The sequence below is a fragment of the Nothoprocta perdicaria genome, unplaced genomic scaffold (genome assembly GCF_003342845.1).
Source record: "Nothoprocta perdicaria isolate Ctin4 unplaced genomic scaffold, notPer1 scaffold_69, whole genome shotgun sequence".
Classification (NCBI taxonomy): Eukaryota; Metazoa; Chordata; class Aves; order Tinamiformes; family Tinamidae; genus Nothoprocta; species Nothoprocta perdicaria.
In genome coordinates, this window is record NW_020455965.1 from 1,555,985 (window position 1) to 1,575,705 (window position 19,721).

General features: G+C 43.1%; 1 protein-coding gene across 1 annotated transcript; it reads right to left on the minus strand.

Moving 5' to 3' along the window:
- Positions 1-354: 354 nt before the first annotated feature.
- LOC112956935 (cholesterol 24-hydroxylase) lies at positions 355-19,321 on the minus strand. Its single transcript, XM_026050416.1, has 15 exons — positions 19,136-19,321; positions 13,998-14,075; positions 13,621-13,702; positions 13,019-13,092; positions 10,683-10,769; positions 9,832-9,970; positions 9,117-9,227; positions 8,194-8,350; positions 7,763-7,825; positions 6,529-6,601; positions 5,998-6,082; positions 3,804-3,914; positions 3,390-3,478; positions 2,423-2,489; positions 355-1,568 (listed from the first exon to the last, which is right to left on the minus strand). The coding sequence occupies exons 1-15, from the start codon at positions 19,270-19,272 to the stop codon at positions 1,407-1,409; spliced, it is 1,515 nt and encodes a 504-aa protein (XP_025906201.1). The 5' UTR covers positions 19,273-19,321; the 3' UTR covers positions 355-1,406.
- Between the last annotated feature and the right edge of the window lie 400 nt (positions 19,322-19,721).

Here is a 19,721-nt window from a genome sequence, read left to right on the forward strand (position 1 = left end):
AACACGCTTCCAACCAGAGAGCCCTTAGCTTTCAGCTAAGAAAAACAAGATTTTATTAATTTGTAAGAGAATATGAGCAGATTAACAACCAAAATCCTCTAGCAACACAAGCGTTAGTACCTGTGGGTGTAAGTAATATTTGTACCTTACATAACATAGCTTATGTTATCAGTGAAAGCATCAACATAGTTGGCCTGTTATTGCACTGCTTCGTTGAACAATCTATTGCACAACACGAACAAATCTAGGGAAATCTTTGAGAAATCACTGTACTGGTGTGGAAACCAACACAGTAACTTGACAGCTTTTTAATTAGAAAAGATATAAAAATTGCAGGGTCAAATATCCTGAATTTCCTTTATTTCAAGATAGATTTTATGCACAAACTCCTACTAGGTATCCCAATATTTCTGGAAGATGGGATTTTCATGCATCATTATTTTTCCCTAGCAGAGGTGGGCTCTTTGAAACCCACAAGCAGTGAGCGTTTTTGGAGCAGCAGCAGCAAAGGATGTTCCCCTGTCTCTGGCTCAAGTTCAGGGCACGTTTCTTCAGGTGCAACACCAGCTTAAGCAGCATCTGCTGCTAGGCACTTAATCTCAAGCCTTCTGTACCTGCTAAGCTGTCTGGTCCGAGCTTCCATATCACTTCATGGTGAGACAGATGAGGCAAAAAATCTGGGTTAAAATGAACCCAGTGAAACCTCCCTGAATAACTACAGCATTGCATGAGATCGAGTGCAGGGCAGTGTACAAGAAAACTGGAGAGTCTCTTTTGATAATGTTGGCTTAAGTGGATTGTGAATCTAGACTCTGAATAATACTGGATGGAAAGTGGGGGAGACTGAAGAAAAATGAGTCAGAAGCACCAGGAAAACAATAGCCATTTCTTTTTCAGATTGCTTTTATCAATCTATGTTCTTATTTAGAGTACGGAGGGAAAAAAATGTTTTGAGAATATCTTCAAACTTCTATTCCTGAATTCACTCCAAGTCTTATGCTCCCACTTAGTGTTTGATTCTATGTAAATATGAAACTCCCTTAACTAAGTTCTAAGTAATGCTAAGTAAGCCCTTTACTTAGTCCCTCTTGGACTGTAAATTAAAATGATCCAAAATATTGTCTGGGATTTGATGTAGGATTGTGTGTAGCTACCAGAGAGGAGATGATCCTTCCAAAGTCTAGTCCAGACAGTCTCCAGAGCAAACAAAACAAACAACAACAAAAAAGCAGTCCTTGCATATTCCAGACAAGCTTCCAGGTTCCAGAACCAATTTTTCTTTGATAAATGGTATGGAAACTAGGAAAAATTTTAGTCTAGCAATCATCTAAAAGCACCTGCAAAATCTAACCTTTGATTAGTGGGGAAATTTTCAAAAACAGAAGGAACTACCACTTTCCTGACAATCACATCTGGACATCTTTCTTATGGCTCCTTGGCTTCAATTTACACATTACCCCATCTGATGGCCTAAAGGTGCCAATATCCAAGAGTTTAAAACTCTGCCCTGGTACCAGCTGGAATTCAAACCTCTGCAGCAATTTTGCCATCACCACTTTCGCCTCCATCTGTTACAGAGAAAAGCAAACTCAGAATCAGTGACAGCAAATCCAGCCTTGATTGCAATACTTGAGGTTCAGTTTGCCACACCATGCTGCTTGGTCAATACAGATAATTAAAACTTAACACATGACTCTACTAACGCAGCTCACTGCGTAGTAGTGAGTTTGGGCAGAAAGAACACATACACCTGGGGATTCCTGGATTTGAAGTCAAATGTCAAGCACAAAGACTTGTCCTTGTGTTTATGCATTAACACTGTTCTGGAAATCAGAGTCCTACCAAGATTTTGAGTCTGAATGCTTAGGTGAACCCAAAGAGTTGGCCTCCCACTGTGCTTCTGTAATGTCTTTGCAATGCTTGTATACTCATATATTTTGTAAATGTTTCTCTCATCCATGCAAGGCCCTCCTCCCCTTCTCAATGCCAGGCTTGACTGGTCTGTGACAGCAGATGTTCTGCATGTCTTGACTCTGCCAGCTGTGGCCAGAGGTTCACAAGAGCCCCTGAATATTTCCCTTGTCCACTTCGAGGGACAATGTGACGGTGACTGCAATTCCTATAAAAGGGTTTGGATTCAAGCAGGCCAACTCAGAACAAGTCACAGGGTGACTTGGCCCCTCTCCTGAAGGCACCTTGAACGTATGCATGCATGGGTGACACGGGACAAGTTTGTTACGTGTACGTCTATCTGATGTGTGAAAGCATTTGATCGCATTGCAGATACAAGCCCTATCACAGATCCTGTTGAAGATCTTCCCTGTAGAGGTGCTTCATCAGAATGGCCTTTGGTCTCTGAGCACCAGCATATCTTGAATTGGTGCAGTTATTGCTAATGGGTCAGCCTTCCAACCCTGCTTACCTGCGCAAAAGCCTGCCCAATACAGGATCTGGGTCCCAGAGAGAATGGAAAGTAGGAGTAATATGGCCTATGAAGAAAAAAAAAAAGATCAGAACTGTCATTGCAAAGAAGAAGCAAGCATCTCATCACAACAGCAAGGAGATAGTTTAAATAGCATTTTGCCCATCTGAGTTGTTCAGAGTGCCTCCAAATTTGTATCTATGGTTCAGAGCGTTAGTGCAGCTTGGAAGCAAATTCCCAGTCATCTCCAGTTACTGTGTGCTGGCTGAGCTCACAGAGCAGTTCTGAAGTATGCAGACTTGATCTCTACACTGAATTTCAAATATGTTGTAAATGCCCATTAGCTCCTCATGAGGAGATAAAGATCCATCCAATTGTTTCTCTTTTGGACAGCTCTGAACCATATCAATGGACATGGAAATTTGGTCCAGTTGTCTAGCTTCATCCTAGTCTGAAATAAAACCTCTGAACCACAAACAGTAGAGACATAGGGGCCTCAACATCAACTGCTTTGACTCATTGCTCCCTCCTCGTACACTACTGCTCAGCACTTTAGGTGCAGCTTAGGCCTTTTGAGCCTATTGCAGAACATCATTTTATGCCTTTGGGTCCATATTCCCATCTCAGTTGTGGAGAAACTTCAGGCTGCTTGGGGTCAGGGCTTTCATATATTATAAGTTTGTATTGCAATAAGCTCAGTTTTCAACCTGTTTTTCACCCATAATTTTACCTCAGAATACATATTAAACATACATTAATATTGGGTTTTTTCCTTTTTTTTTTGTAAGTTATCATACAGTCTGAATAACTTCTGAAGAAATATTGGAAATTATTATTTTCTATTTGCACTTGAATAAGGCTTTAGTGTTACACATACAGAAACAAAAAAGTAATTTCATTCCACTTTTTACCCTGGAAACTATTCTTTATTAAATGCTTAATAACTTGGCAGTAAAAAGAAACTCACTTTGGTGCGTCTTTGCTAAATCGTTCTGGATTAAAAGTGAGTGGGTCCTTGAAGAACTTTTCCATTCTTCCCATTACATAAGTGCTGAACTATAAAGAAAGAGTTTATTTGAATTAATTAGGAGAAGCACACTGGAAATGTCTCTTTGCTGTCACAGATGCAAGTCTATTACTGCTTTCCAGTCCCCAGGCAGGGGTTGGTCTTGGTTCCCCTCACCAGGCCTCTCACAAAAACAGTTTATAGTCCCAATTCACACCTCAGGTTTGGGCAGAATTTCTCCAGGCCTGATTTCAATGCCTCCAATAGAATTATGCCCAGCGAGTACTTTAGCCCTCTGATATCCAGATCTGTTTAATTTGTACCCACTGCAGTAGCTAAAACCCACTGATGTATGGATGTTGCTGCTGGCCTCACATTAAGTGTCGTGTTTGCTGGAATCTTGATGCCATCAACTACAGTTTCTGTCTCTGTCCAGCGTAGAGTCCCTGGGATGGGTGGGTACAGTCGGAGAGATTCCTTCAAAACCTGTGTCAGCAAAAAGTACAAAGGGTCAGTTAAATAGTACAATAGATGAAGCAGAAATAAAACTCCTTCCCTATGGCTGTTGGCTAAAAAGCTAAAATAGGAACTTTTGACTTGTGAAAGCAATGCTGGCATTTCTCCCATGAATGTCTGTGGGCAAAATACAGGACAAAATTAGCTCCTTTATTTCAAACCTAGTTTCCAATCAAAAAAATTTTTTTTCCAATTTTTTTTTTTTCTAATGAAAAGAAATTCAGGGTCTCATATGCCACCAAGAGAAAATATCAAGTGACTGAGTAAGATGAATAGTACACAGAAGTAAAGCTGATGGCTGGTACAAAATTGCTGCCACTTTGTTGTTCTTAATGATATGGATATAAAGGGAATGTCCTTCTGATAGAGATTAACCTGAGAGTTGTAGACCTAAATCTTCTCTGAATTAGCATATGCCTAAGTACTTTCTTATGACTGGTAAAGTATAAAAAAAAAAAGAGAAATGAAAACCACAAGAGATACCATCATTGAACAGATTTAACCACTAACGTCAGGCCAACAACTATGTTAAAAATTACTGGAAAGGATATTCAGTGGCAAAATCTAAAGGTGACATTTCATGCTCACTCGGAGCTAATCTGAGAGATTGCTGCCACAAAAATGTGTAGTTGCTCCCATTCCTCCCTGCTCTCATCACCGTGTTCCCATTCCTGCTTTTATGCAGTTGCTGGTGCTTGGGGAGGCAATTCTTGAGCTGAGTCAGTTCATTGCACCAACTGACAAAAACAACCTAGCAAAGAAAAAGGAACAGTGGGGAAAATGGAATGAGACCATTTCTTTTGGTAGAAGTGAGCTGAAAGAATGGCTTTTTCATGGAAGGGAAGCCCAATTAACAGTGCCTATTAGCACTGCACTGTAAATGCAATTAATGGCATGTATGCACGAGTGAGTTTATGAAAAAGAAGGGTGGACTAAAGGATTCAGAATTGATTGGTGAGAGAGATGCCCTATGATCTCTGATGCTCCAGTGACAGACTGGCTCTCTGACCAAGAGTGACTGTGATTTTGCTTGTGCAGATCTCATGCTTTTTGCTGTTAAATAAACTGTCAGCTCAGAGAGGCTGTGTGTGATCTGCCTTAAAACGGAAATGTTTAGGATACATAGTTCCAGTTGGACTGGTGTAGTTGTGATGATATTTGGAGAAGTCTGAAGAAAGATGCAGATTCCTGCAAGCGCACAGAGATGTCTCTCTCATATGGGAAATTCTGATTATTATCCACATTCAGACCACAGTTACTTATGGCATGAGACATGGCAAATGTTAATATGTCATTACCCATTGCAACAGGGCAGTTTGAGATATGATTCAAAGAACAGGGAAATTTAAGCAGGAACAGTAGTTGCCAGGCCTGTGATTCAGCCTCTGCTGAAGGCTACTGGTGTCTCCCATCTTGTAAAAAAAAACCATAAAAAGACTGTCAAGTAACCATGCCTTAGCTGTACAGTTTGTTGTCAATCAGAATTTCTATATTTTGGGTAAGGACCAGATAATTTTTTTCAAGTGAAGAGGGTTTAAAACTGAACCCTAAAGAATAAAAATTGCAAAAAATAAACTGTATTTTAGGATGTTGCCGAATCCTGATCAGTTAATTGTACATGGTGAGATCATAGTTGGAAATGTTTTAGTAACAACCAAACAAAAATACATCAGTATGTTTGGGACTTGGGCAGGACTCATTCAAAGCTTGGGGTCAAAGTTGCAAACCCTTCTTAAAGTATGGCTACCATCTCAGTTTAAAATGGCAGGGATTGAGCAATTTGGCTCTGCCTCCCAGCTCGGTAATAATTATAGTAAGCAGCGAAACAACCGTGTTGGATTTCAGCATGAAATTCTAGAAGCAACCTTTGTGACAAGGCCCAGCTGCTGCAAAAGGCTCAGAGCACCTGTGTACTTCTTCAAGGACAAGGCCTGTCAGAATCCAGTGCTGATCTTACATGTTAGATGTAAGAAGCATGGGACAAGTCTTGGCAGTCACGACACAAGAGCACTACTAAAGCTCTGACTGATATTTAGTCTCCCTCCTACTGTACCTGTGATAAATACTTGAGCTTGCAAAGATCCTCATAGTCAATGTGTCTCTTGGCACCTATAACTTCATCCACTTCGGCCTGAAGTCTGCAGTTAAATTAAAAAACATTAGTTACAGATGCCCATTTCTTGTCAGGCAGTTTAACAAATTACTTTTTTTAACTTTCCACACATTGAGCTGGACTTTGATTTCTCTCCTCAGGCAAAACGCCTATTGATTCCCAGCCAGACTCCTGAACTTGTGCCTCATATGAGGATGTAATAGGTGGTATACAGGGAAAGGGAATCATGCAGGACCAACTTTGGACAAAGAAGACCTTTAAAAAAATCACTTAGATGGAATTAAAATAATTAATCTTTAAGTTTCTTTTTAAAAAATGATATATCGGACTACGAAACTTCAGTTTGAATCCATTGTTTGGAAAGAAGGCTATAATTTATTAGAAACTGATCCTAGATTTTAATCATCTTTATAATTATTAAATTCTTGAAAGTAACAGTATTGCTGGTCTTGTAAATTATAATGTACCTACCTTTCCAATATTTCAGGATGCTGAGCCACTGCCATTACTGTAAATGACAGCTGATTGGCAGTTGTTTCATGACCTAACAACACAAAAATCAGTTTAAAGATTAGTTTGAAATAAATATGGTATCTAGAAGGTTTAGTAGTGTTAATGTGACCAGCTTGCTTTAAATTCAGTCCCTGAATATTTAATTCAAAATACACAAGGGAGGGAAAGGGTAAAAGCAAAAGAGGAAAAAAAAACACTAAAAGGGGCACTATATTTATTCTGAGTGTTTCAAACACAAGACAGAACAGGTAAAGATACAAGCCATACAAATGAATGCAAATCTGCAGTTGATGCATATAGCACTTACTGCTCCATCATTTAAAAAGAGCTTGTTCATATTCAATATTTGCTGTGTAATATTATGGGACACTGTTCTGCTAACAAGTAAGAATACACTAGTTCTGAGAGCACACTGAGCTTCTAACAGGCTGTCTTTAACGTGTCTGTTTTCTGTGGATATTTTCCATTTTTCCATTGGTAGACATATATATACATAATTTAAAGCATTTCTGAGGTTAGATTTCTGTAAAGGTGCTATTGTGGAAAAGACAGGTTTTCTTTTTTCTCTTCTCTTCTCTTCTCTTCTCTTCTCTTCTCTTCTCTTCTCTTCTCTTCTCTTCTCTTCTCTTCTCTTCTCTTCGCAAAACATGTTCTGATTTCACCTTGTTGGGGACCTAAATCCTACTGATTTGCAGACAGATGAATGTTTCTAAGTCATTTACCTCACATATCATGTTGGTTTATGCTCTGTGGTTCTGACAGTGCCCTCTTTGTCTAAGCCCTGCGTAATGCCCTTAAGGGAAGAGTGGCATTCACATGTGTGGGTGAGGTGATGCAAAGGCATCCATAACATAGGAAAGATTCTTTCAGTGTGATTTAGCAGGAGCTGGGGAGAAAAGGCCAGAACTGTGTAAAGAATAGCAGAGCCCTGTAGACTGGAGCGTGGCATTATCCACTACTTTTAAAGGACAGAATAAGAGGATAAAATAGCATTTGCCTATCAGAAAGTCACAAAGCCTTTCTAACCTCATTCAAATGGTCTTATTCCAGAACAAGTCTGCTGTTTTCTGAAGTGACTCTAAGTTACAGCAGCCCCACAAGGAGCAAAGCCATTGCTGATGCTCCTGTTGACAGCTCAAGAATAAGTACAGCTTCCCATATTCGATATCCAAAAAATGAAATAGCTACCAACCAGCAACAAAGAAAGCAACGAAGTTATCCAGCATATTTTCATCATCTCTCATTTCCTTCAGAGCTGTCAGGACAAAAAAACAAAGTAAAATTAGAAAATTTCCCCAAATCCCAGTTGGAGTAGCTAGAATGATATGTCCTTCTTTGAGTATTTTATCTGAGGTAGAATTGGGAGGGCTTTCTGAGACAAGGCCAAGGGTGACTCGTGACCAATATTTGATCCAACATAAAGAAACCAGGAATGTATTCAAAGAGAAGGAATTTTCAAAACAAATGCCAATATGTCTCTTCAGTGTGATAAAACTTACACTCCTGAATACATTAAAAGAAGACTGAATGTCAATGTTCAGATCCCCAAAACAACCCTCCTCGGGAAGTATCAGGAAAAACATTCCACCAGCTAATTCACTCCAGCACCAGTGAGTTTCCTACCATCTCCTTTCAGTATCTGTGTAAGAATATCCATCGTGGCTTCCTTCCCGTTCTCGACGGCTTCTCTCCGTTGCTTAATGCATTCCCTGCCCACGCGGCGCAGCAGTCGCACACTTGCCTGGATCTCCTTTATCAGCTTCTGTTTTCCTGGCATGTACTGAATATAGAATCTCCTTAGTCATATTATTCCTTTAGCTGGTAAAAATATTGACAGTATTATTTGTCAAGTGAGGACTTCATTTTCTGTTAAATAACATTTTTCACAAGCACGTCTGCTCTCCTTGAAAAAGGTAAATGTCTCCGAAATGACTTGTTTTGGCTAAAGCAAGAAGCATTTCAAGCTGTGCATGCTGATGTCATGTCTTGCCAGAGCTAATGTTTTGAGAGGAGTGGACAAAATTTCTCACTTCCCCAAGGAAATAAATTGTAACAGGATATGGAGTCTAAACAGGGTCTTTGCCCTCCCTGTCCCCCAAAAAAGAGAAAATAAAAATATTAGAAACAGAATCACTAGGAGTCTGAACTACACCTTTCACAGAAGAAAAGTTTTATAAAATTATCAGAAAGATTTCAGATTTCATGCATAATTTTCTAAAACTTGAGTTTCGCTCCAAATCATATATTTTATGGAAAGTTCAAGTTTCTACCATACTGAATGAAAGCAGTCTTTCATAGACAGATGGGAAGGACTTCTCAGTTTTTGCAGTCATGGATGTGAAAATATAAAAAACTGAGAGAAGGTGAAAATGTATGCAGAGAGGAAGAGAAGGCAGAAAGACAGGAACAAAGCATTAAATAGTAATTTGGAAGTGTTTCAGAGCACTAGTAAATTTTATCCCAATGCATGCTTGAGGGAAGGAGTTACTGGCCACCCTTTCCATTTCATAGATGTCAGGAGAGTAGAGAGGTGAGTGAGTACAGACCTTGACGAAGGGGATGCGCGTCTCCGTCATTGCCTTCATGATCGTGGTCACAGCATTTGGAAAGGGTGTCTGGTCATCACTCAGCGTTTTCAATTCCAAGCCAAAAGCTACCTGAGGATAAAAAAGCAGCAACTCAATCCTCCGGGCTTTTGGGTCTGGGATGGGAGAGCAGGTCTCTTGCTGTAAAGCTGCCTGAGGCTAAACTCTGCCTTGTAGGTGTCTGTGAGGGAAGGGTAATATTTAGCTTAAGCTTCCTCCCTGTCTTGGGAGAATTAATAGGTTAATGCTACTACCTAGGCATTCCCAATGTGTTTCACATAATGAATGGAAACGCCAGTGTGAGGTATATTTCACACTGATGTAAAATGGTAATAAAAGAGCATGGACATGTGAATGAATAAATACTGCTGTGCCCCTTTGGGCTCGGAGGAGTGTTAGTTGTTAGATAGCACTGGCTTTTGCAAAGGGGCCCCTGCGCCACATACTGCAGGCCACTCATACCTAACCTGGACAGCCACCCCTTCCCTGAGCTGTCCCTTCCTGTGGGTTCCTCTGCCATTCCCCCGGCAAAAGTGGCACAATTTGTGTCTCAGCTATTCTGGCATTTCTGCATAAAGTTCTCGCAGCCTGCTCCAGCCTTCTGACAGTGTGCGCTCGCTGGTACCCTTCCACTCTTGTCTGCCAGTTGCAGAGGAAACAAGAAAGTAGCTGGTACCTTTGCAATGACATCCAAAGTCACTCGGCTCATCATCGTCAACATGCTAAACTCTTTTTTTCCTTCTGCCTTTTCCTCTAGCTTCTCCATCAGCTCCTCTGCTTTTTCATTAAAAGTTTCCATCAGACCAATCAGGTAGCTGAACAATTAATAAAGATGCATGACGGGGGCTTTGGGGAGCACATCTTTCCTCAGACAAATTTATCTGCTATATTTTCCATATAAAATCATAAATAAACTGTAAAATATTATTTTAACCTTAAATTTATTCATCTTAATTCATTTTGAAAATAAAGAGGTATAAAAGACCATTGCAAGATAGTATGCAAGACTGCAAAGCCAATTTTTTTTGAGTAGCCTGATAGAGTCCTAACATGTAAAGGCATGGCAAAGGGTTCTGGCCTTTGCTTGCCAAAGCAAATAGACTTCATCTTCCAACCATAAACGCAATGCATCTGTTTTATACAAGCACACATGAGCAGACCACATCACCCCCTGGTTATTGATCATGCCATGGGTTCCGCAGGGAATCACTGAGGCACATGGTGCTGGGGCTTGCCCACTTCCAGCACCTGATGTCTGTTTTCAGACAGGGTAAGACAGCTCTCACCACACTGAGGGGTGCAGAATTGTGGGACCTGCTCCTGCCACTGCTGAGCCTCATTCCCACATGGAAAATCTGGCCAAATTACAGTTTCATGGAAACGATGTGTTGTACTCCAAGTAAAATGTGATTTTGGCACTAAATGGGTTTGCTCATTCCAAATGTCAAGTGACAGATCAGTAACAGTAAGAATCATAAGAACACAGTAGAAATAACCAATAGATCATCACAGAGATATCTGCCTTACGTTCGGCTGAAAGCTGGGTCCATAATCTTCCGCTGCTTGTGCCAGCGTTCGTAGTTGCGCTCAGTTACCAAACTATTCCCAAGAAACCTATGATTTAGGAACACAGGGATAGGAACAGTTTTCAGCGGGGAACCTGTTGAAACCTGCATGGTCACAAGCATAACTCTTCCACATCTACTTTCTTGCATTTTTCCCACAGGCAGGGAGTATGATGCTGCTTTGAGTATGCAATCACTTTGTTTGAATTGATTTATGCACAGTAATACAACCACCAATGCTTTGCGGACAATTGTTGCTTATCTGCAACAAATGCAGGGAAGTTTTGCCTCATACATGTGGAATGCTGGGTCTAACAAGACCCTGGTTCGTTTCAGAGGTTCCCAAGAACCATTTTTATACCAATAACTAATATAGTAACTGGATTATTACATTTTTAGGAGATTTAGATTAACAGGGAAAATGCCCTTTTCCCTTCATTTAGCCTAATGAGAAATTCCAGTACACTAAGGAATAATTCAGTGCTCTAAATTCCACCTAAGAAGTTTGATGTGCCTTGAACAAGTTGCTCTGAGAGTAAATGAAAATCCCATACAACTATTCTTGTTTGGGAAGACATTTAACTTGACATGAGCAATTTCAGCGTAACTTAGTATATACCTGGTGCTTAACTGTGTCTAGAATTAGTCATGAATCTCAACAGAATAACAAAATCACAGAATAGTTAAGGTTGGAAGGGACCTCTAGAGATCACCTTGTCCAATCCCCCTGCTCCAGCAGGGACACCCAGAGCACGGGGCACTCAGTCGCATCCAGGAAGGTTTGGAAGACTTCGAGAAAAGGAGACTCTACAACCTCCCTGGGCAGCCTGTTCTAGGGCTCTGGCACCCTCACAGTGAGGAGGTTCTTCCTCACATGGAGTCAGAACTTCCTGTGTTTCAACTTACACCCATTAGCCCTTGTCCTATCACTGGCCACCACAAAGAAGAGTTTTGCCCCATCTTCTTTACATTCTCCCCTCAAGTACTTATTCATCAGATCTCCTCTCAATCTTCTCTTCTCCAAGCTAAACAGATCCAGCTCGCGTAGTCTTTCCTCATATGAGAGATGCTCCAGTCCCTGAATCATCTTTGTTGCTCTATGCTAGACCCTCTCTAGAAGCTCCACGTCCCTCTTATACTGGGGTGCCCAGAACTGCACACAGTACTCCAGGTGCAGCCTCACCAGAGCTGAGCAGAGGGGCAGAATCACCTCCCTCCACCTGCTAGCAACACTCCTCCTGATGCAGCCAGGATCCCATTGGCCTTCTTGGCCACGAGGGCACTGCTGACTCATGGTTAACTTGGTGTCAACCAGGACTCCCAGGTCCCTCTCTGTGGAGCTACTCTCCAGCAGGTCGACCCCTAATCTGTCCTGGTGCCTGGGGTTTTTCCTGCCCAGGTGCAGGACCCTGCACTTGTCCTTATTGAACCTCATGAGGTTCCTCTCTGCCCAACTCTCCAACTTGTCTAGATCCCTTTGAATGGCAGCACAGCCCTCCGGAGTGTCAGCCACTCCACTCAGCTTGCTATCATGTGCAACCTTGCTCAGGGTGCACTCTGTGCCCGCATCCAAACCATTGATGAATAAGTTGAACAGCACTGGACCCAGTATTGACCCCTGCAGGAGACCACCGGCCACAGGCCTCCAACTGAACTCGAATCCATTTATCACCACCCTCTGAGTTCTGCTATCCAGTCAGTTCTCAGTATTTCTCACTGTCCGCTCATCTAACCCACACTTCCTGAGCTTCCCCATGAGGATATTACGAGAGACAGTGTTGAAAGCCTTGCTGAAGTCAAGGTAGACAACATCCATGGATCTACCATTGTCCATCCAGCCCATCCTAGAAGGCTATCAGGTTCATCAAACATGAACCTTAGTGAATCCGTGCTGACTACTCCTAATCACCTTCTCTTCCCTCACATGCCTAGAGATGGTCTCTAGGATGAGCTGCTCCATCACGTTTCCAGGAATAGTGGTGAGACTGACTGACATACAGTTTCCTGAATCCTCCTTCACCCTTTTTGAAGACTGGAGTGACACCGGCTTTCTTCTAGTCCTCCGGCACATATTCTGCTCTTCATGACCTCTCAAAGATGATGGAGAACAGCTGAGCAACAACTCCTACCAGTTCTCTCAGCACTCTTGGGTGCATTCTATCTGGACCCCTACATTTATGGGTGTCCAGTAGAGTTTAGCAGCAGAGTCAATGCCCTGAGTCAAGGCAAATGTGATGCCTGTAACTTCATCTTTTTCCTACTTTCAGGTCAAAATGTCTTTGGATGGATTTTGCCTACCTTTCACCAAACAGGTTGCAGATATTATTGTACGTCCGTGGATCCTTTTGGTATTGAGGTGACATCAAGATTTCCTAAAATCAAATCTCATATTAGCAAGTACAGAAAGCAATCCATTTCCTACTGCAAGCATAACACAAAACACTTGCACATTTGTTCTTTCCTGCCAATGGCCAAAATCTGAAGGCTTCGCGAATTATTTGGTGTGCCCCGGTTTGTGGGCTTATAGCTTGTTCTGCATGTGTATAGCACTTTCTTCCCCAATGACCTCAGACATTGTGTCTATCACCAAGATTTAGAAGGTGAATCAGCCCCTTTGTACCTTGCTCTTTTGAGATATTAAGGTCTTGTACAATTTCAGAAACGGTGGGTGCTTGCTTGATCTGCAGCTTAAAGAAAGGTAACAAATTAAATCAAGCAAGAAGTAGATGTAGGACAGCCTAGAGTCCAGAGCAATGCCTCACCCTCATAACCTGGCTCAGAGCTGCACTCCCACGAGATTCAGGCTGACTGGATCATGCTGCTCTAAATATTACAGAGTACCTCTCTTTTCCCACGTGAATGGGCTGGTCCCCACTGTATATTCTATTTTATTTATTTACCTTCACTCCTTCAGGACTCAAAATCATCACTGAGACTCTGTGAAAAGCATTTAACCGTAAAATGGGTCCATATTTTTGTGCCCTACAAGAAGGGGAAAGAAAAACCAAACAGACAAACAAACAAACAAAAAAAAGAACAGAATTATGGTATAAGACATGAATATGTATCAGCGCAGACCTAATAACCTCAAAGGATTAAACTAAAATGTATTAGACCTACTGCTGTCTTGACTGAAAAACAAGAACTATCAATGCTCTGTTTCATCTGCTGACTTGCTGAATGATACTGAAAATGTAATTTAGTATTTCTGTACCTCGACTTCCCAATTTGTATTACAGGGCTACTTGATTCAAGTTACTGAAGTATCTCAACTTACCACTCCAGGAAGAGATCATGGATAAATTCATTTTTCTTCATCAGTCTCCACAAGATGGGCAGATGTCCAAGTAGAAAGCTGCAGAAAAAGAAGTGTCATGAGGAAGGCCAAATACTGATTTTAGGGCAGAAGGTCTCCAAAAGAATGTGGGATTGTCTCCAAGATCTTGTTCCAATGTGAGCTAGTGATGCAAAGAACATTTTGGAATGACACTTGCTCTTGTAAAAGAAATAATTTGATTTAAATCATGTCCAAGATCCTTCACTGAGTAAATCAGATGGAGTAAGAACAAGATCATTTCAGTGTCACTGTTTATATCCCCACATGTCCTGTGTGCTAATGTATCTCTGTTGCCCAGGGGATGAAGTTTGCATAGTACTTAAATTTTTCCTCAGTTTAAGAAAGATAAAAGTAATAGACAACTGAGGCCACAGCCCTTGCAAACTTGAGGACTGTGGTCACTCTGTGCAGTTTGCACACTGTCAGGAATATCAGGAAAAAAATGCAGAAATTAATAAAATGTACTAACTCTTTAAATACATCAGCTTTAGGCAACAGTCAGAGATCACTTTCTTGCTGGAGTTACGACTGGGGAATTCCCAGCAATTTTGTGTGCATCTGAAGGAGGATTTGGCTAAGTTCCTCTCTAGAAACAAGCAAGCTCTGCTTGAGATCTGTTTTCCAGCTGAGACAGATAGCCATGCTATCACTCTGTTCTGTACAAACAAGCTGTAGAAAACAAAAGCAAAAACAAAAACAAGCTTCTACTTTTTTTTTTTTTTTGATCCAGTAAGTGTTTAAATAGGAAGCACTCAACAAAATTATCCAATATCTCTTACAGAAGCTTAATCCTTCACTTCCACGGATCTCCTACTAGCAACTAGACTCCAGAAAGATATGAAAGCTCCATATAAAGCAGATAAATCCTTCATTAGCAAAGCTCTAGGAACAACTCTTTCTGGAGCATATGGTGCAAAGTTCTACTCATTGTGTAACCATTCGGTTGTGACAAATAAATCCTCAAAGATGTTTTTCTCTGTCCCATTAGTACCCTTCAACTGTGCAGAGACCTCATGAAAAATTGCCAGTATACCAAGGCTACAGGGCACATCCTCCTTTATCCTAGTTTCAGTCTACAGGCCATTGGGGAGGACCAAGGCTATGGTCATACTCTGGAGCAACCTGCCGCTCCTGATTTATTATGTTTTCTTTATTCATGTATAGCATTTGTGGCCTGCAAGATCTTGCACGTGGATAACGTCAAGCATATCTAGAAGAACTTGCAATGCTAAAGCTTGAATAGAGCAAGAAACACATGCTTCACTGACCATATTTGTATGTATTCGTACAGGTAGACAGTGCTAAACCTCAATTATCCTGCCCATAAACAGTGTGTTCTTAACAACAAAAGAGCAGAAGAGTAGAAGAAAGATTTTCGTAGCATGCATCCTGTGTATTATTTTGAGACAGTTGTCTTCTGGGGCTCTGCACTGAATCCTTTATAGCAGCTCAGAGGATTCTCTACTGGCTGTTGTAAAAGTAAGCTGAAGGATTTAAGAAACTTGTGGGAAACTTCAGTTTTCCTTTTCATGTGAAAAAGAGATCAATGGACTTAAAACATTAAACCTCTAAAGAGAGGTCATAATTATTATAACTTAAGGTATGTCATGATAAAACTAAGCAAGCGTTCAGTCTGTGATATAGCTTTATGTCACGCTATCACTATCCTTTTTTCCCCATTTTTCCCATTAAATTTCTACTATGAAATAAACCTATGAAGAAATAGCCTTATCTATTCAAATAGCCTTATCTATCTTACTATTCATGTGGTTAAAATGACACAAAGCCACTATGAGTCACTTTTTTCTGCCTGTTCTGCACAACAGTCTCCTTTACAGTTACATCGTGTTAACTCTGATAAAAGAAATCAGTACAAGAAATCAAGGATTAAAGGTTAATACAATCTTGTCATCATGCAGCCATAAGAGCTTACTCAAGGTCTGAGGTTTTGATAAGATCCTGTCCTACTTCATCCTAAAACAAGACTTCGTTATGTTGCTATCAAAGGCAAAGAGACGAGGTCAAATGCAAAATTGTGACTAACCAATAGACAGAACGATACAGGCCAAGGACTGACTGTCTGGGGAGCAGTGATGAACACTTGGCAAACTGAGATGGGTGTTGGGCTCTTGCCTGGCACCCAGGCGGTCCTTCACATTGCTGTGGAAAGTGGAGTTCATAGAATCATAGAATGCTTAAGGTTGGAAGGGACCTCAGAGGTCATCTAGTCCAACCCCCCTGCTCATGCAGGGTCACCTAGACCATGTGGCACAGGGCTGCGTCCAAGCGGGTTTTAAAGATCTTCAAAGAAGGAGACTCCACAACCTCTCTGGGCAGCCTGTGCCAGGGCTCTGTCACCCTCACTGTCAAAAAGTGTTTTCTCAAGTTCCTGTGGAACTTTTGGTGCCTCAGCTTGTGGCTGTTTCCTCCAGTCCTATCGCTGGCCACCACTGAAAAGAGGCCGGCCCCCTCCTCCTCACTGCCTCCCTTGAGGTATTTATACACGCTGATCAGGTCCCCCCTCAGCCTCCTCTTCTCCAGGCTGAACAGACCCAGCTCTCTCAGCCTTTGCTCATATGGCAGATGTTCCAGGCCTCTGATCATCCTGGTAGCCCTGCGCTGGACTCTCTCCAGCAGCTCCACATCCCTCTTGTACTAGGGAGCCCAGAACTGGACGCAGTCTCCAGGTGTGGCCTTACCAGGGCTGTGTAAAGGGGGACGATCACCTCTCTCGACCTGCTGGAGACGCTCTTCTTAATGCACCCCAGGATCCCATTGGCCTTCTTGGCCACCAGGGCACACTGCTGCCCCATGGTCATCTTGTCATCCACCATGACGCCGAGGTCTCTCTCTGCGGGGTTGCTCTCCAGCAGGTCACCCCTAATCTGTACTGGTGTCCAGGGTTATTCCTCCCCAAGTGCAGCACCCTGCACTTGCCCTTGTTGAACTTCATGAGGTTTCTAGCTGCCCAGTCATCCAGTCTGTCCAGGTCCCTCTGGATGGCAGCACAGCCCTCAGGGCTATCAGCTACTCCTCCCAGTTTGAAGAAGAAAAGGAAGAAAAGGAGGACACTTGGGTGTCCCATATCCCTGTGGAGCTAAGAGCAGCATAGGTGGCAGACTCCAGCTGCTGTACATTATTTAGCACAGGTGATTTTGCTGCTTCCCCTCTCTCCACCCACATGTGCAGAGGTCCTCCCTCAGGATACCTCCATCATGAAGACCAAGAAGATCACAGCCTTAAGGTCTTAAATTGTGGAGAAAGTGGAAGATATTGGTCTCTCTTTCTTTCTGACATCTAACTAAGAACACCATAGAGTTGCAAGTGTAATCTCTTTTCCCATTATTTTGTTTAACTGAAGTGGTTATATTTTACCAGGGAACCAACTCATCTAGGGGAAGCTTTCTATTCCATTCTATAACACCTCAGCAGTGGAGTGCTTAAATTTGGATGAACTATATGTTAGAACCAAAACACAGAATAATTTGGGTAGGCAAGGCCCTCTCAAGATGATGTGCCCAGTTCCCTGATCCCTGCAGGGCCAACTTCAGCGCTACTTTAGGTTACTCATAGCCTCTCCCAGTCAAGCTTTAAGTATCTGCAGAGATGGAAGGTCTCCGTGGGCAACTTGGTCAGCGTTTGAACACCACAAGGTAGAAGCTTTTCCTTCTAATTACCTGGAATTTCTCTTGTTTCACATTGTGACCATTATCCTTCATTCTCTTGCTGCATGTATCTAAGAAAATCTGGCTCCATCCATCACTCATAACCACGTGTTAGGTAGCTGAAGGCGGGAAGTGGATCTCCTCCATCCTTCAACAGCCCATCTGCCTCAGCATCAACTTGTACTCCCTGTGCTCCAGCCCCTCACCAAGCTGGTTGTCCTCCACTGGACTTGCTCTAGTTTGTCAACATCTTCCTGGTACTGTGATACCACTACCAAAGCAGTTGACTTCACCTCCTCTTTTTTTATATAAATTACTTGAAATAGGCGGAGGTGTTTGACCTTTGGATATTTAGAAGTGGAAATGCTTGCATAACAAGTATTCAAATGGGGACTTTGGACATTTCAGGCAAGCCACCGATTACATTTCTAAAAAGGTATCAGCTATCACGGACTTCCACTTGGATACAGCAGTACTAGAAACCTTCCTAGGAAGGACCTTCAGCTGAAATAAAGCCTCAAATCCCGATGAATAAATAGAAAAACAGCCACAGAGTTACTTAGAAGCCACCATTCTAGGATGTTACTTCCCACCCCAAAATGAATTTTGGGACAAGCGGAATCTGGTATGATCGGATCCATCATACCCTTAATCATAACATCTATCTCCAATTACAAGTAGGTTAAAAGCTGGAGCTAGGCAGCCAGCCTTGGTGCTCTTGTCTGACCCCTCACTTAAGAGCAGATTACGGTGGTGCCCACTCCCATGGCAGCATGGGCATGAGAGCCGAGGGCACATGCGCCCAGAGGTGAGGCTAAATGTGAAGCACATGCACTTCTGCAAGAACAGGGTCTCCTTGTGGTGCCACTACCGTGCAGCCAGACTTCTCACCACCCTCTGTAATTGCTGATATTTAGAGAAAGGGGGGAAAGCAAAGCCCTAAATTGGGAAGGGGATCCGGGGTTGGTGCCAGTGGCACAGCTGCCAGCCGAGGTGCCTCTTGGTGCTCTGCAGGAGGACAGGGTGGGCTGAGCATGGGAACATGCAAACTGGGGAGTCCTGAGCACGGCTTGGGTGCTGACACTTGCCAAAACCCCTCCAGGTAGCGGGTGGCAGGTGACAAGCAGAAAAGTAGTAGAGAAAGTTTGCAAGCTGGAACACCAGGATCCGAGGCACAAGATTCCCATTGAGTTGATGGGAACTCACCCATGTTCACCTAGAGCCCCTGCACCAGCAGTGTCCCCGGCATGACTATCCCATCTCACGACACGGATGCAGCTCTGTTCCTCCGTCTCGGAGCTGCATGGTCCCACCCTCCCTGAGCTCCCTCATGGAGCACAGACCCAAGTGTCCTCCTCTCCTCCCAGATCCCCAAGTGCCCACGTGCCCCCGTCCTGCCACCCAGCCCCGTACCTCTCGCGTGGGGCGCCGGGGATGTGGTCATATTTCATGTGGACCCAGTGCACGTATCCACAGTAAACAATGAAGGCCAGAAGCAGCGGTGCCAGGAGCAGGAGGGCTAGCATGACCAGGGACCCCAGCACCTCCATGGCCTCCGGGAGCCAGGCCCTGCGGGGCTGGTTTGTCGCTCTGGGCTGGATGAACTCCGACAACTCCGACTGCTCCGGCAGGGCTGGGCAGTCACTCCCGGTCAGATGAGCTCTGGATGTGGGAGGAACCTGGGAAGCAGCCAGGCCGAGCTTAAAGAGGCAGCACAGGCGACAGCAGAGCCCGGCCTCCCTCACCCGGGTGCCCTAGCCGCTCTGCCCTGCCCTGCACACCGTCCTCGGCACCTGAAAACTCCACCTTGTGATTAACTGGATACAGCAAAGCCCTCGGCAGGAGCATCCGCCTGGGGGGCTCAAGTGCTATCACACCTGCCCTATTCCTAATGTGAGGAGGCCCCAGGGGGCTTGGGCAGCTGGAGCACCTCAGGGATCCCGGGAGTGGTAGCCCTGGCTTTGGTAGCAGGACCACTAGAAACACAAATACAAGCCCA